General features: G+C 39.7%; 1 protein-coding gene across 1 annotated transcript; it reads right to left on the reverse strand.

Moving 5' to 3' along the window:
• Positions 1 to 5,512: 5,512 nt before the first annotated feature.
• wnt7aa (wingless-type MMTV integration site family, member 7Aa) lies at positions 5,513 to 15,523 on the reverse strand. Its single transcript, XM_081356939.1, has 4 exons — positions 14,826 to 15,523; positions 13,668 to 13,894; positions 9,960 to 10,231; positions 5,513 to 7,870 (listed from the first exon to the last, which is right to left on the reverse strand). Exons 1-4 carry the CDS (start codon positions 14,894 to 14,896, stop codon positions 7,391 to 7,393), a joined length of 1,050 nt encoding a protein of 349 aa, XP_081213065.1. The 5' UTR covers positions 14,897 to 15,523; the 3' UTR covers positions 5,513 to 7,390.
• Between the last annotated feature and the right edge of the window lie 412 nt (positions 15,524 to 15,935).

Below are 15,935 nucleotides of genomic sequence, written 5' to 3' on the forward strand. Positions count from 1 at the left end.
GGCAACATGAGAGATCAGCTTCATTGTAAAGCCTCACGGGACCTCCTGTGTCGTACTCCTCATTCGGCTACAACTGTCAGCAACAAAACTCACAACCATTGGAATGTGTCTTAAGTGAAAGTCCAAATACCCAGCCCAACCTCCAAATAATCACAGACCAACATGCACACGCATACAATAAAGAGATTATGTTGTTTTTAAGAACTTGAAATGTTGATGCTAGAAGGTTGGGCACATTCACAGGTTTGGGTAAGGCAATTCCTCAACACCTTTTCTCTTTAGTTTTAGAACCCTTCTGATGTTATCTATATTAAAAAGAATAGTTCACTCTAAATTAAAAAAATGAAAGTCATACTGGGGTGCATTTCCTAAAAGCATCGTTAGCCAACGATTGTCGCAAGTTCCATTACAAACATAATTCAAAGATTAGTCTAGTTTCCCCAAAACATAGTTCCAACAGACATTCACAAACAGCATCAGAAAGTTGTGTAGTTGAAACTATCGACTGGTGGTTAGAAACATAGTTCCTTGTTAGTATGATTGTGAACTATTTTATACATATATTTTGTTTATATATAAATTTCATTCTACGTCTTTTAGTTTGTCAAGAGAATTAAAGCACCGTTTTGGAAGAGCGTGCATGTGCGTATGTTCTTTAGTACCTTAGGGGAACCTCGGAGTGAAGTTAGAGGGAAACTGCACTGGAATCAAACATCTGGAAAAGAAACAAAACAACGGAGAACAAAAATAACAAAGTAGTTCTTATGTTATGTCTAATTTGCATATATACAGTGCAAGCCAGTACTGTTGCATAATACATTTTGTCTATTTTCCATGATCATAGGCTCAACTATAAGCTTTTGTTATTATACTAAACATCTCAACATGTTGTTCTGCATGCTGGTGTTTTTGTCCATGGGGGTGAGATATACAGATTGTAGCCATCTTTGTCTCATGTGACACCATGTAAGGACCATGATACTCCAGCATACATATGTAAAATAAAGTCATATTATGTTCGAGAAAAAAACTTGATCTGCATTTTTGCAGTTCTCTTTTCAAAGGAAGAGAGCAGTAATACTGCTAATCCTTTTTCAAAATACCGAGTTGCCTTAGACCCCCAGGCTCTGATTCAAGACATAATTTGAGTAGAATTTTCTATATGTTCTTTTGTCAAGCTCTTCTTGAGATGAAAGACTATATGACACTTTAATACAGTTTTTTTCTTCTTCTAATTACTATAGAAATGTATGGTTGTGCACCTGTTGAGCAACCATGTTTCCTATACTTTTTGTGGTGTGCACAAAGAAAATAATCAAAGAAACCTAATGCATAGCCTAATGTCAGATCTGTGATAACCACATTAACAGGATTAGAGTCACTGGAGAATTAGTTGTTTGGTCAAGCATTATATAGGCTACCAGAACGCCATCCATTTAGCTGATCAAGTAGTAAATAGAAATAAAGAATCATTACACCATAGCTTCACCCTTCAATGACTGCAAGCGTTTTATTATCACGTAATCAAATTGCATAATTTGCTTCTCAAAATTCTCCATTCATTTTAATTGCATGGATTAGAAAGAAGCTAAGGAGCCCCTAAAGGGACGTGGTGGTGGAAATGTTTTTAGGATGGGCTTTATTATTTATTTATTTTTCAAATCTTTTGCGTTCCCCTAGAAACTTTGCGTTTCCTCGCAAAGTTATTTGCGTTCCCACGTAAAACCTGTTTTGAGCTCGGACAGACACTTCCTGTTTAATGTCCCGCTGGCAGTGTTTCAGAGCTCCGTACGTTAAAGGGTTAGTTCACCCAAAAATGAAAATTCTGTCAGTAATTACTCACCCTCATGTTGTTCCAACCGCGTAAGACCTTCGTTCATCTTCAGAACACAAATTAAGATATTTTTGATTAAATCTGAGAGTTGTCTCACTCCTCCGTAGGCTTTCAGAGGGACCGAAACTTGCTGGCCCAGAAAAGTTATTAAAGAGATCGTTAATATAGTCCAAGTGACTACAGTGGCTTAATCTTAAGTACATCAAGCGACGAAAATACTTTTTGTGCGCAAAAACAAACAAAAATAACGACTTTATTCCACTATTCATTTCCTTCTCTCTGGGCCTCGTAGTGTTTTTGCGCTGCGCGTCTGTGTTGCACGTCATCACGCATCACACACATGACCCGCTTCGGCCAATTGTGAGCCTACGTGGTGACGTGTAACACAGACGCGCTACGCAAAAACACTACGTGAACCAACTAGAGGCCCAGAGAGAAGGAAATGAATAGTGGAATAAAGTCATTATTTTTGTTTGTTTTTGCGCACAAAAAGTATTCTCGTCGCTTGATAAACTTAAGATTGAGCCACTGTAGTCACTTGGACTATATTAACGATCTCTTTAATAACTTTTCTGGGCCAGCAAGTTTCGGTCCCTCTGAAAGCCTATGGAGGAGTGAGACAACTCTCAGATTTAATCAAAAATATCTTAATTTATGTTACGAAGATGAACGAAGGTCTTACGCGGTTGGAACAACATGAGGGTGAGTAATTACTGACAGAATTTTCATTTTTGGGTGAACTAACCCTTTAATGGAGCGTTTCATAGTGCATAGTCAAATTTATAAAGCTCGTTTTGAGGAGAATTAGTTGTAGCTCGAATTGTCAAGGTTACTGTGATTGTAAAGGTGTCGTTTGTCTTTTAACAACGTTTAGCTCAAGAATATTGATCCGGGAAGGTCGAATAGCCTACGTGAATATTGCCAACTTCACTGAACTCCTTGAGTTAAGCACTGACGCATTTCTTTATATTTGAGTCCAAGTTCAAACACTCTCCATTGACGTACGGAGCTCTGAAACACTTCCAGCGGGACATTAAACAGGAAGTGTATGTCCGAGCTCAAAACAGGTTTTGCGTGGGAACGCAAATATCTTTGCGAGGGAACGCAAACGTTTTGCATGGGAACGCAAATAGCCTATCTTTGCGAGGGAACGCAAAAGTTTTGCGTGGGAACGCAAATAGCCTATCTTTGCGAGGGAACGCAAAAGTTTTGCGTGGGAACGCAAATAACTTTGCGAGGGAACGCAAAGTTTCTCGGGGAAAGCAAAAGTTTTGCGAGGGAACGCAAAAGATTTGAAAAAAAAAAAAAATAATTCTCCCATCTTACATTTTTTTCCACCACCACGTCCCTTTAGGGGCTCTGTAAGAAGCAGAGTATTTAACTTTTTCTTTTTTGTATGAATTAATCCATCAACAATTTCATTTAGTTTACTCCATGCACTTACACAGGTGTTTGTAATGCGCTACAGGGTTGAACTCTTGGCACTCAAACAATCATAAATGAAGGGATGCCACTGGCAAATTACAAGTGTATCAGTGGAACATTTAGTGTGTCTCTCTCTGTGCCATCTGAGAACAATTAACATTGTTTGTTGTCTTTATGTTTGATATCTGAGGTGTGAAATTAAAGTCATAAGTTCTTTGAACGTTCATCCACAACAATACCTGCTGTGCTACATGTATGCATGTGCTGTAACAATTTAATTAAAAAAACGTTATTGCTTAATGACTTAAGTATTTCAATAGATTAGGGGGAGTAATGGCAGTTCTCAGACTTCCATCTTGTGAAAAGAGTGCAGTTATTTATTTAGGCCCAGTAAAGGACCAACACTCACCTACTTCATATCTACACTGAATTAACAGCTCATCTCACCCAAAAGTACGAATAGTGACCTCAATGAAGTCACCAATGTTTCCCATTTATTCTAAAAGTGATTAGACGGCACAACGGTTTTCATGACATTTGAAGTTGATTAGTTACTAGACCATGACATTTCTCGAGGACACTGCCAGTCTTCTGCGGCCTGGTCCCGTCAAAGCTCCAGCAGTAGCTTCACATAGACGAGCTGGCAGCTATAAATCAAAGGCTTCTGTTGAATTCCAGGTGTGCACAGGTGCGCCCACAGTGGCCCGTAAAGTGCATGTTAGCTGGGGAAGACTCGGTTCACTACCGTCACACTGCTAGACAGGCGTTGACATTAAACGATGAATGGTTTGGCAGTGAAACAGCGCAGTTTATAGGAAAACATTGCGGGAATCTTAATTAGCCTTTCAATGATAGCCTTTTGGCATTAACAGTTGCTGGCAGACAGCATGATATTAAACTCAAGAACAGAAGTCAGGGTGAGGGTGAGGTGCATAGGCAATGTTCTGCCATCATGCCGAACACCTGGCTGGCGGTTTAAGTTAACTTACACTTTCTTGCAATGCACCCTTACAGGTGGCTAACACGCTCAACTGCATTACATAGAAGTGATGCTGGAAGGTAATATTTTGATCCCTGCGCATCTGAAATTAAGCAGCCATGATAACATAATGGGGGGAGACACACATTGGCATGATGACAAGGAAACGCAACTCTGAGACGAGAACTTTCACAGAGAGTTTCTGTTAACTAAATGGCTTCATTGTGAAGGCGTAATGAACGGAGACTACTAGATGAGGAATTTGTCTCCCCTTAATTGTTCTTCTAACACTTCTTGTCTCCTCCATCTACAAGTGTTAAGCTCTCCAACGTCATGCCATTCAGAATGTGGAAAAGAATCAGGAGCCTGAGCCAAAAGAGAGTAACATCCAAAAGGTTTTTCAAAACCACACAATATTGTGATTCAGCTCATGGTGACTGGGTGTCGATGTTACTTTAAGCAAGGCTGTTTGGCCAGCTGCCCTTTCACACTGCTGCCTATTGATGAGTTTTCATCCGATTCTCAAAGGAACGTTTTGTGGTGATTATTCAAGGGGTGATGCTAAGATCTTTTCTAACTTTTGGATCGAAATTCCTCTTGACATCATCCTTCACAATGGCAAAGCCTCTCTTTTTTGCCACCCCTTTCGCCTTTAGAGGGAACAAAATAAATAGCATCCAAAAGTTAGCTGGATTTTGCATAGTTAACATTTCGCTAATGGGCAGGCCTGCTTCTCAGGGAGACTGGACAACATTTTTGGGGGCCACAATGGTGTTGTTGTGGTGATGGCGCTGGGAAGTGAATGAAGCAGATGTCAGAGTAATCCATCACCCCTCTCCCCCACCCCTTCTCTCTCTCTATCTGCCCATTGCTGAGACACCCTCCTCACTGCTACTCATCAATTAAAGCCCTACACCAGCCCTACCATTAACATGCAAGTACTTTAGTTAGCTTCCTCCCTGCCCTGCGGTCATCCATGTAGCAAAAACTGTCAAAACCAGTAGTCAACCATAACTTAACAGCAATGGACGTTTTGCCACTTGTTACCACTTTACTAATTTGAGGGACTGTCAAGATAGTGATGACTCTGTTGTGGTAAGACGTAAGGCTGAACAATGGTATGGGCAATGTGATGATTCAAAATAGAAAGTCATTAAGTTCAAGTCAGGTTTATAAAAACTGATTTGGCTATTTATGTTTACCCCATAACATAAATAAAAAATATGCCTTGGAAATGTTGTGACCCTCTTGGGAAATGAAGTAAAATAACTGGTGCAAGCCAAGGAAACATTTATTAACACTGTTCAAAACATAATGCACAACAATTTATGATGACACAATCATGAAGTACAATCAATTTGGCAAAACATCTGTTGAAATCACTGATTTTGCAAAAATAACTGCATCAATGCCATCCGTCCTGTTTTTAGACTCTTGACAAAGCGCCATGCTCAAATTCAGATGCTCTTTGGTAAAAACCCTTGGTTATGAATTTTTCTCAGTACCAGAGTTTTGTCCCAGGGTTATTTCACTAGTTTCCCTTACTGATCCCACATCCAGGACCTTTGTCATGAAAATGCTACTCGAATGTTTGAACACCAGTATGATCGTCTTGTAATATGCAATAATTTCATCATTACGTACGTACTTGGTTAACTACACCACTATGAGTGATACTTCATTGAGATGTAGTTTACATAAACTTATCAAGCTCAAGCTGGTACCATGACACAATCACAATCACATTGTTTCTAGCTTATCGCTCTAATTTCTGTCCATCTAAAGGACATTGGTAGTGGGTTTTTCCTTTACACAAAAATAAATAAAATACTCATATAAAAATAATCTCTTACAAAATATATGTCAACACAGGGACAATCTGTCTGAACAACCACATTTGCTCACAACACACAAAATACTACTAGTATTAACTACCGTTGCAGAACAGAACAAAACTAGCAGCAAAAAGTGTTATATTACCTATAATATATAACATTAATAGAATTGGTTATCTGATCTCAACATTCCACATCAGTAGCAGGTGGGGCATCTGTATTGAGGCTGTTCCATTCCAAAGTGAATTAAGTACTGAATCTCTTTCTCTGCCAACAGAGCAAATATTAGCCAAAAGCGAGGGGAGCTTGTGGTCTCATTAGCATAAAGCTTTGTGTCAATTGAGGTCATAAAGTTTAAGTGTAAGTGGGTAGAATTTAGTTCCCATGTAAATACGCTTATTTTGCTTGGACTATTCCAATTTGAAGCCATTTAGAGCACAAATGTTCTTGTGGACCATTGTTAAAAAAGAATGACACCATGTTTATTCGCTTTGGAAGGAATGAGCCTTTAAACATGATGCACAATTCCAGTGTGTATTTGTACATAGGAATATATGTGCAAGGGTTGACACTGAAGGAGTGGGGGAAATGGAAGCACAAAGACTCACAATGATACATTAAAGACAGTATAGTCTCCCCTTTCAGAGACTAGTAATTACACCTTGAGTGCAGTGCACTTGTTTTTGCATCGTGCATTGTCGTTGTTTCATCCCTAAGCTAAACCACATGATGTACAGTGTAAAAGTTGGTCAGTTTATGTCCATGCAAAACACAATATCAAAACAGGAGAAGAGCTAAATCTAAGCTAGTAAACACAATGAGAAAAATCAGTAGTTTCCTTATTAAATAAATTAACATTAGCCATTTTCTCTAAATTAAAAGTTAAATATCATCGATGTGACCATGTACAGTTTTGTATGTTGTAAGATTTGTAACGTCAATCCCTCAGGACAAAAAGCTCCTCAAAAATCCCTTCCGTACTATCTACGGAGCAGAACGCCCTCAATCACACCCCACATCTTTCTCATGGTCCACAGATCAAGCCTTTGCCGGCTACTTCGCTCTGTTGCTCAGTACTGGAACAGAAAGGTGTCTACTGGTACCAGCACCGAAGCCTTCAGCAGAGATGTGGAGCAAAGCTGCAAACACTGCATCCAATTACTCCGTCTAGACTCCACCAGACCCACGTTTTCCAGTGCAAATGGCTCTTTCCTCTCAATACCTGGAATCCACAGCAGTGGTCATCCTGTCGCAACACTTGCACACCCTCTACCACATAAATCACAGGCGTGTATCAATACCCCAGCAATAAATATTTCACTTGCACGTGTACACTTCTGTCCGTTCACTGCAGGTGTTGCACTTGACGTAGCAACACCAAAGAAACTTGCAGTTGCACTGCCACACACGCGAGTACTGGTGTGTGTTATATCCTCGGCCACAGCACATGAGGTCGCAGCCATTGGCTTGCTGCGCAGTCTTGTTGCAGATCCTGCCCTGGGTTCCCATGCTACCTGTCACAGGATCTGCCTCACAATAGTTGGGCGACTTCTCAATGTACACCAAATCCGTGTCCATGGGCTTCCGGTACGAGTACGGCTTTTTAACTTTCAGAAAGGTAGGTCTCTTGTTCCGACTGGCTCGGACCGGTTCCACATGCACGGCATGGTTATACTTCTCCTTGAGAATGTAACCCAGCTGCCGGAACTTTGGGAGGGTGGTCCAGCAAGTCTTGGTGGTGCAGGATCCAGATACACCATGACATTTACACTCTAAACGCATGTTCTTTTCCAAGATCTAAGGTGGGAGGAAAAATAAACAAGTCAATACCTTTGGGATTACTTGGGCACCTAGGTTCCTTTTAGGAATCTTAGCCTAAGGTAATTCTGAAAGTAGACTGTTTGATGACTCATTGTTGACTTAGTTAGTCTGACTGGTGACAAATTTGAAGTGTGCAATCATCCGTTACAAAAGATAGAATTACTGATGCTAAGCAGAGAATGTATGAGGAAGGAAAAGTATGTGGTAGTATGTGGTATGATTTAAACACTTTGCATATATCCACATCATCTACTATAAGGGATATTCCAGCAAACTGTACAGACTAACGATACAGTAGGGATTAGTGAAATAACCCTCCGTGGCATACAGTTGGGTCTTTTAAAGCACATTTCTGGGAACAGGTTGAGACAAAGGTTTTTTTTAACATTCCGATTTGAAGAATGCAAGGATTGTTAAACTTGCAGTGCTAGACAACATAATTCCTCTCGTTCTGTCGAGAAGGCCTGCAAAGCACTGCTTGTGTTCATAGGCTCTCTGACTACTTGTAGGAAGCCGTTTCATTTGTGTACACAACACACGCCACAAATTGTTGCAAGGGGCAAACTATCAGAGGTTGTCTGTAGGAGTCTCTTGTCTTGTATAAGCAATAGAGCGGAATCTGCACAGGATATGATATAAACACTGACTGAACGATGATCGCAGAGTTCCTACAACAATCAGGCTGTGTGTAGTGTACACAGATAGAGCTCAGGAGTCAGGTTTCAGGTGACTGTGTGCTTCCCCTTCTTATACCTACACACGTCAAACCCCACAAGTAAAAACAAAACATTTTGAGCAGCAGTGTAACCGATGGAGGCTGAGATCTTTTTCTGACCTGTATTTATTTTTCATGTGAACAAATGCTAAACATTAATGCATTTCACATACCCTAGCAGTGCAGAAAAAAAAACGCATAGAAAAACATAGGTTGGCTCAGAATAGATGAATGAATGGGCAAACGTAAGCAGAACTCAGTGAAGCAGAGTGCCTGTTTTGATATGAAAGATATCCAAGAGGTCTGATTGGCATCAGTGGATTGCCTGTTCGAGGCGGCATAATCTTTGGTGTGGTCTGTTAATGTGTATTTTCTCTCCCTCTCTTTCTCTTCCTTTCACTCTTTTTCACTTTTGCTGGGTGGGATAGGCTTTACCTTGCTTTTTAATATTATCTATCTCTCTCTCTCAGACTTTTTGGAGTCCTTTTGGCAATTGTCTTCAATCTAGGATGCATATCAGGCTTAGTGTGTTCATGCTCATTTTGATAAACAGTAAGTCTCCGGAAAAGTTTACAATGGAGAGATCCATGATTTTAAGGGAGGCCACACCCCTTTCATTTTCACTGAGGCACTGTATAGCAATCCATTAACCAATTAAAATAATGGGTGTGGCAAGTTGATGCCACAACCCTCCTTTCATTGAGAACTGCTCAATGAAAAGTAGAAAACTGCATCTGGAATTCACAAGGAATTTGTGAATTGACAAGCACAAAACTGAATGTACTTGCAATAAAGAGAGTCTTGGTGCATGTGAGGCACCAGGCGGCAGAACATATTTTTATGATAAAACATTACAAAAGGTTACTGGTCAGGCTTAGGGGTTTAAAGCCCCAAAAGAAGCTCTGTCCAGAGTGCTGAAACATCACACTCTACAGATTAGCACTGAATGATGAAAAGCTTATGAAGGTCAGTCAAACTGCCTGGGGATTCTGGGTATGCGTTTAGATGTTTTTTCTTCAATTACACACCAAATCTTTTTTACTTCTGTGATTGTAAAATCCAACAGGTTCTTGAATGTCTTACCAGCTTAACCTTAGCCCACGATCTAGTGAATTACATCTCTTTAACGATTTCTGAATCCCTTAAAAGGCACAATTACAGTGTTGCCATAATCACAAACTGCTGGTCATGTGCGTGCCAAAACCGAAGTTGCATTGCTACTCCTTGCTATTACTAACCCGCTCCAAATCAGAGAAAATTCAAGTAACACAGCCTAGTAGGACTTACAAGAACTTAAACTAAACAACCTAGTAATGTTTTTATGCATGTCTAATAGAGTGTGCCACATACCTTACGTCCCACTTCATTGTTATGGAGGTTCATGAGTGTCCTGGCGTTCTGCTTGATCTCCCGGGCGTCTACGAACACCTTTGAGAAGCTTAGACCGTAGCGAATATCAGCCGAGCATCCTCCCCACTTCCAGCCTTCCTCCTGGTTGTAGAAGCCCTGCTTCTCCTTGTCACAGCCACAGCCGCTCAGCGTACCCTGCGTGCAGGCCGCCGTGATGGCATGGGCGACCCCGGCAGCGATGATGGCGTAGGTGAAGGCTGCCTCCTTACTGCCTGGAAGCAAAAGAACATTCTATGTCAGTATTGCTGACAACAAGATCCAGTTATAGGCAGTTTTAAACCCCCCTACATACCTGACATATCTTGACACTCAAAGCAATAATAAAATGTGTTAGTCGAGTCAAGTTTAGTTCATTTATCATGCACACTTCACACTGATTAACAGTATGGCCTCGAGAAGATGGCGTGGGGGCTTACTGAGAAAAGTGTGGTAGGCCTATAAAAAATGATCTAGAGCCCACCATAGGCAAAACAAACACGGATCACATACCTGTGATTACTCAACACACAAATAATTGTCCTTCAGTTGTCATAAAGAGGAAACAGAAAGACAAATAACTGTTTGCACACAGATGAGCAAAGGAAGGAACGGTCCATCTCTTTAATAAGCACAAAGGACAAGGGTTTATTTCAGAGACAATAGAATGGTAGAGATAGAGGGTATGTGTTTAGACTCTAGCCTGGCCACTGTCCCAGCTTCCGTCAGAACGAGGGATCCACCCTGTGGAGATGAACTCCTCAGGCATGCAGTGCCTCCCTGGCCAGAGCACTGCTATAATTGATTGCCACTGTTAAACAGGGCACTTCCAGGTTAACAGTGTATTTCATTTATAAGGACAAAGATAGGTCTGAAAATCCAGCAAACAGGGACTTTTTTTGTAAGGTGACATCAAGCAACAAGGAACTTTTAGGTGAACTATTAACCAAATTCCAAATTTACAAATGGACTATTCATTTTTCTTCTAATATTTTCTTTGTCACTGTTTTAATGCTGCCAGCAAAGCACTGGAATACAATAGAAAGCTATGTACGTTGCTTATGATAAATATAAAAGTTCAAATAAGAGTCCTAGCTACATGGGGTTTTTTTTTAAAGATGCATTCACTGTTGCTCAGTTATGTTAACATTCCCGGAAATGTAAATATCCTTTTCTGGATTAATGAGTCATCATATATTGACTGTCCTAAGAATCATTTACACACCTGGAACCAAATAATCACTTAGAACGTTAACCTCTTTAGGCCTCATAAAGAGTGATGTCATGAGTTATTGCAATTAATATATTTGCTATCTTTTAATCATTTCATGGCAAGAAGTGAAAAACATATATATATATATGTCAGACTGTTAACAGACCGGCTCAGCAATTCAGGAATTTTCACCTTCAAGCGATCAAGAAACTTCAGTGGTTTCCTGAAACTAACTAACATTGGTATGTGTTGACCTGCTGATGATAAACATCTTGGAACTCTGCCCATGCAATTTAACAAAGGCCAGTTTGGGGCATCAATTATGTGGAGATTTTTATGAGTTGTTTGGGCTTGTCGCCAGGGGAGAAGGGATGTATCCTGAAGAGGGGAAAGGAAAATGAAGACTGTATTGACGCGAAATCTTCCAATTCTCATCAATACTAGAGTAGAATGCTCCTTGTCTTTGTATATCACTCCAGCTATGTTTACTCAAAACCAGATATTCTGAACACAAACACAGCTGATAAGACGTGTGTTATGACATGAGTGTCATTCATTTTCGAGAGAAATCTGAAGCAGTGGCATTGCATGATTCTGTGCGAGACGTCTCTTGCCAAAACTGTAAATGCAAGAGGTTAATTTATAAACCTCATACAATGTACTTGTCTGGACTTGAGGCATTAATGCTGTTGGAGGAAAACTATTTTTGAGCATACCAGAGGGTGGTTAAGTCAGAGAAGATTTAGGAGGTTTGCGCTCAAGCAACATAAAGTAACACAAGCAAAAAGATGATACGCCTTTCGCTTATCTGTCCAACTGCTGATTTCCAGCAAGCTATATTTCAATCGCAACTTCATTCATATATACGATAAAAAGGTGAATGGGTCCACGGGTACTGGAGAAGGCAAAAAGTGCACCTAAAAGAGGAATCTATGGCCGTGTGTGCCAAATGTGGACCTTGGTACCAGGCCCTGAAAATTATTGCACATTACTCAACAACTTTTGTTTTTTGTTTTTTTGGAGTACGCAAGCCCCTCCCCACAGGATTAACTACTTCTTTTCATCTCCTACCTTCCACCACTATAAGCATGACTAGTCATACACCCACTGAAACCAATCATGTTTGAACGGTTGTCCATTATATTTAATCCTCCCTATACTGACCATAGACAAAAAGAGTCTGGGTAAATAAAGCAGTTGGGCTGTTTCAGAAACGGAGACCACGGTTTGTCACTCTAGGTCAGCGTCAGCTCTGCAGCGCTTAGATGAGAGGGCACACAACACAAGACCTAAAGCAGCTGTCCAAGCAGACAGCATTAAATAATATAATCAGCACCCACAACAAATCCAGGCTGCCATTCAAGTGTGTGCAGTTCCAGAACGAGATGGAAAGAGACGAAAACCTGTGCTTTTTTTTTTTTTCTAGAGGCGCTTGTCTTTGATGCAAAGGGATAAAATACAGCTTCACCTTCAGCGATAGATACAAGTCTCTACAGATCTTAGCTTTTCCCCTGGGCCTCAACCACACCATCGCAACACTGACTGGATCCTAAGAGCGCACAGCAAAAAGGAAAGAAGAAATTTCATTAAATATTATCTTGGAGTTGATTGTGTATGATCTTCCACAGAAAAAAACAAACACACGCAATACTCTTGCTAGCAACCAAAGAGGATCTGAAACTAAAGCAAAGTCCTTCACGTCACCATTCATCAAAGTGTCGTAGGCTCAATAGCACTGAAGGACCCCTTAACAGGCCAAAGTTTGCCTTGGGAAAATGGATAACATTACACCGAGTGAAAAACTCGCTTAATTACTTTTGCTTTGTCTCTCTAAGGTGACATATTGTTAAATTTCTTCACAATACTGTACTTTCTTTTGGTCCTACCATTCAACCACTGTAACTTATACCCGTGGTAAAGTGAAAACCCTGACTGCCAAATCATTAAAATCTACAGATAAGACAGGACGACTAGAAAAAGAATTCTTTTGAGAGGGTGGACTGTTGAGAGGGCTATAAATCCAGCCACGTTTGCACTTGCTCCATGAATGCAGCTGAAACCTACCTGACATCCAATGACAAACCATTTCAAATGAGATGTCAAAGTGAGGGAAACAGGACACAATATAATGTCATTCCAGGACCCGAGCATTTCCAAAATTTGTCCAGTCTTGTAATAAAGAAGTAATAAACCAAGTTAGAGTGTTCTAGCAGGTGTGTAAGTGATTTCACTATTAAATATCACAGACTGTCAATCTTTCAGCAAAACTCAAATCTAAAGGTTTCTGCATCCACACGTTTAGCTTAAAAAAAGCTTTATTTGGGCTTTGACACTCTTGAGGGATTGAAAGAAAGTGATTTGGTCAAACAACATTCTTTTGTGCTTTTCTCTCTCTCTTTTTTGCCTGCCTGCTAGTTTAAAACTATAAACAATATAAATGTAATAATTTGGTAACATACCCACTTTCAACTCTTTTCCAAAGACAGTTCTTTCCCCGAGGGCCGAGCAGTTCCACCTTCCATTTTTGAATTGAAACTGACACTCATTGATTCCCATTTGCGCTCCTTCTCCAATGACAATGATAGCGTCAGGCCGGCTTTGACAGATAGTCCTTTGACGAGGGGCCAAACCAGGAATTTTGTTACAGATAATACTTGCTCCCAACGCAACCACGGAGGAAAAGCCCCTGTAAATTTAGAAATAAGGGTTTATATTTATACAGAAAATTTTAAATACTTACATTTTTTTTCTGGAATCATGGTCCACGACTAAAGGATAATTCACAGTATACATGGATGGTAATAAAACTGAGCACTAAAGCGCTTTGGGAGACAATTGAACTATGATGGATGTTATTATTTGAGTAGTATTACTCATTATATATTTTAATAAAAAAGATAATTTCATGGGACAATGACGTATGTTCGAGATGAAGGAGAAAATTTTTACTCCTGTTGGTTTCATACATTTTCTACAAAACTCGAGTAGTATATAAATCAATTAAATGTACTAAAATACTTTCTTAGCCCCTTGAAAGTCTACACTTTTTAAAAACAAAAGTCATAAATATGAGGTTTTTATAGGGTTACTCCATTGGACATGAACAAAACATTTCATAAACAAACAAAAAAAAACATTATTTAATGATCTTGACACAATGAGGATGTTATAAAGGGGTCCTCTTTGTTCACTTTTTTTTTTACTCTCTCATGGCAACAACAGTCAACGTTTGGTTAGGCCACACTGACTTGACAAATGTTTTTCCAAATATCAATATGTAAAGTATAGATGGTTTGTTTCCACTTTAAGCCCCTCAATTTTTAATTTTTTTGGGGGGGGGATTTTAGTAAGAATTCCATTTGTTTTTAAGTAACTGAATAAATCCAGACAATAAACGTCATTGAGATATTTAAGATACATTTAACAACAACAAAAAAAAAAGTTCCACTGTTCTTGTTTCTTTGCGTCATTATGGCAGTAAACCAACAATGTGCTAGCAATAATTAAATTCTCATCAATATAGGCATAACTGAAATTGGATTTTTGCAAAAATGCTGCAATACTTAAAACTTTACAGGTTAAAAAAAGGTAAACAAATTCCATTTGACCATACTCACCCAATCTTCAAATATATAATCCCCAAACAGAGGAACATGTGAAAAATCCAGCGGCGTGTTTTCCTGCTCATGTTCAGCCTGTACTTTGTTAATAGACTGTGAAATGATAGTAGTCTCCTAACCGGTGAACAAGAGGTTTTATCACAAGCGAAGCAAGTCCTTAGAGGGATGCAAAACTCCGAGAGAACTTGACGTGAACACCTGAGCTGATATCCTTCGGGACGCGTGGAGATGAACGTTATTCTGCATATGTACGACTTCTGAATCACTTTTACGCGTCTCGATTAACTAACAGACAACTACCCGATCTTACAATCACAGCACCCTTTCCAGCAGATCCTTTATCTGTTAAATCTATCAGGGTGTGTTCTGAAGGAAATTCAACTTTCCCGATATTCCTTTTATAAGTCTTTGTGCTGCTGAAGCCGAGTAGCAGGTTGATAACGCGAATAATGACTTCAAAACACACCGCAATCACGCGCGTTCAACCAAACAACACAAGTATGCATTGAAGTAGGCTACGGTACGTATGGAGGTAAAAAATCTGATTGGAGATACGACATCCCAGTAATTTGCGATAGATGTGTCACTTGGATTTAGTATTATAGGCTATATATCGCGCTATAATACCATAATGACCAATCTGATTAAGAAAGGAATATTCTCTATGCGCTTCTTGGCGAAGATCATATCGCAGTAACTCCAGCTTCTTAAACAGAGCTTTTATCTATTTTCCTGCACCCGTTTGCTCCTCCCATGAGAAAAGAAAACTTGTTCGACTTTAGATTTCCCCCTCACCCACCTCAAGCCCTTAATTGCGAGGTGAGAGATGTGTTCATCTATAGGCTATCCACCTTCACCCCCCCCCCCAAAAAAAACTCGTGAACCAAGACCTGTACAGTGCAATAACTTTGTTCTTTGATAAAAGGTTAACACATTCCAATTCGATTAATAACAATAGGAGCGAAGTTAGAAAGAATTGAAATTTTGATTAAATGAATGTTCATAACTGAACATTTGTGTGGCTTTAACAATTAAAAGCTCAATTTACCTTTCCACATCAACAAATCCAGTTTAAAATAAAGTACAAATCAATGACTTAGAAAAAAA

The sequence above is a fragment of the Scardinius erythrophthalmus genome (genome assembly GCF_964197995.2).
Source record: "Scardinius erythrophthalmus genome assembly, chromosome: 25".
Lineage (NCBI taxonomy): Eukaryota > Metazoa > Chordata > Actinopteri > Cypriniformes > Leuciscidae > Scardinius > Scardinius erythrophthalmus.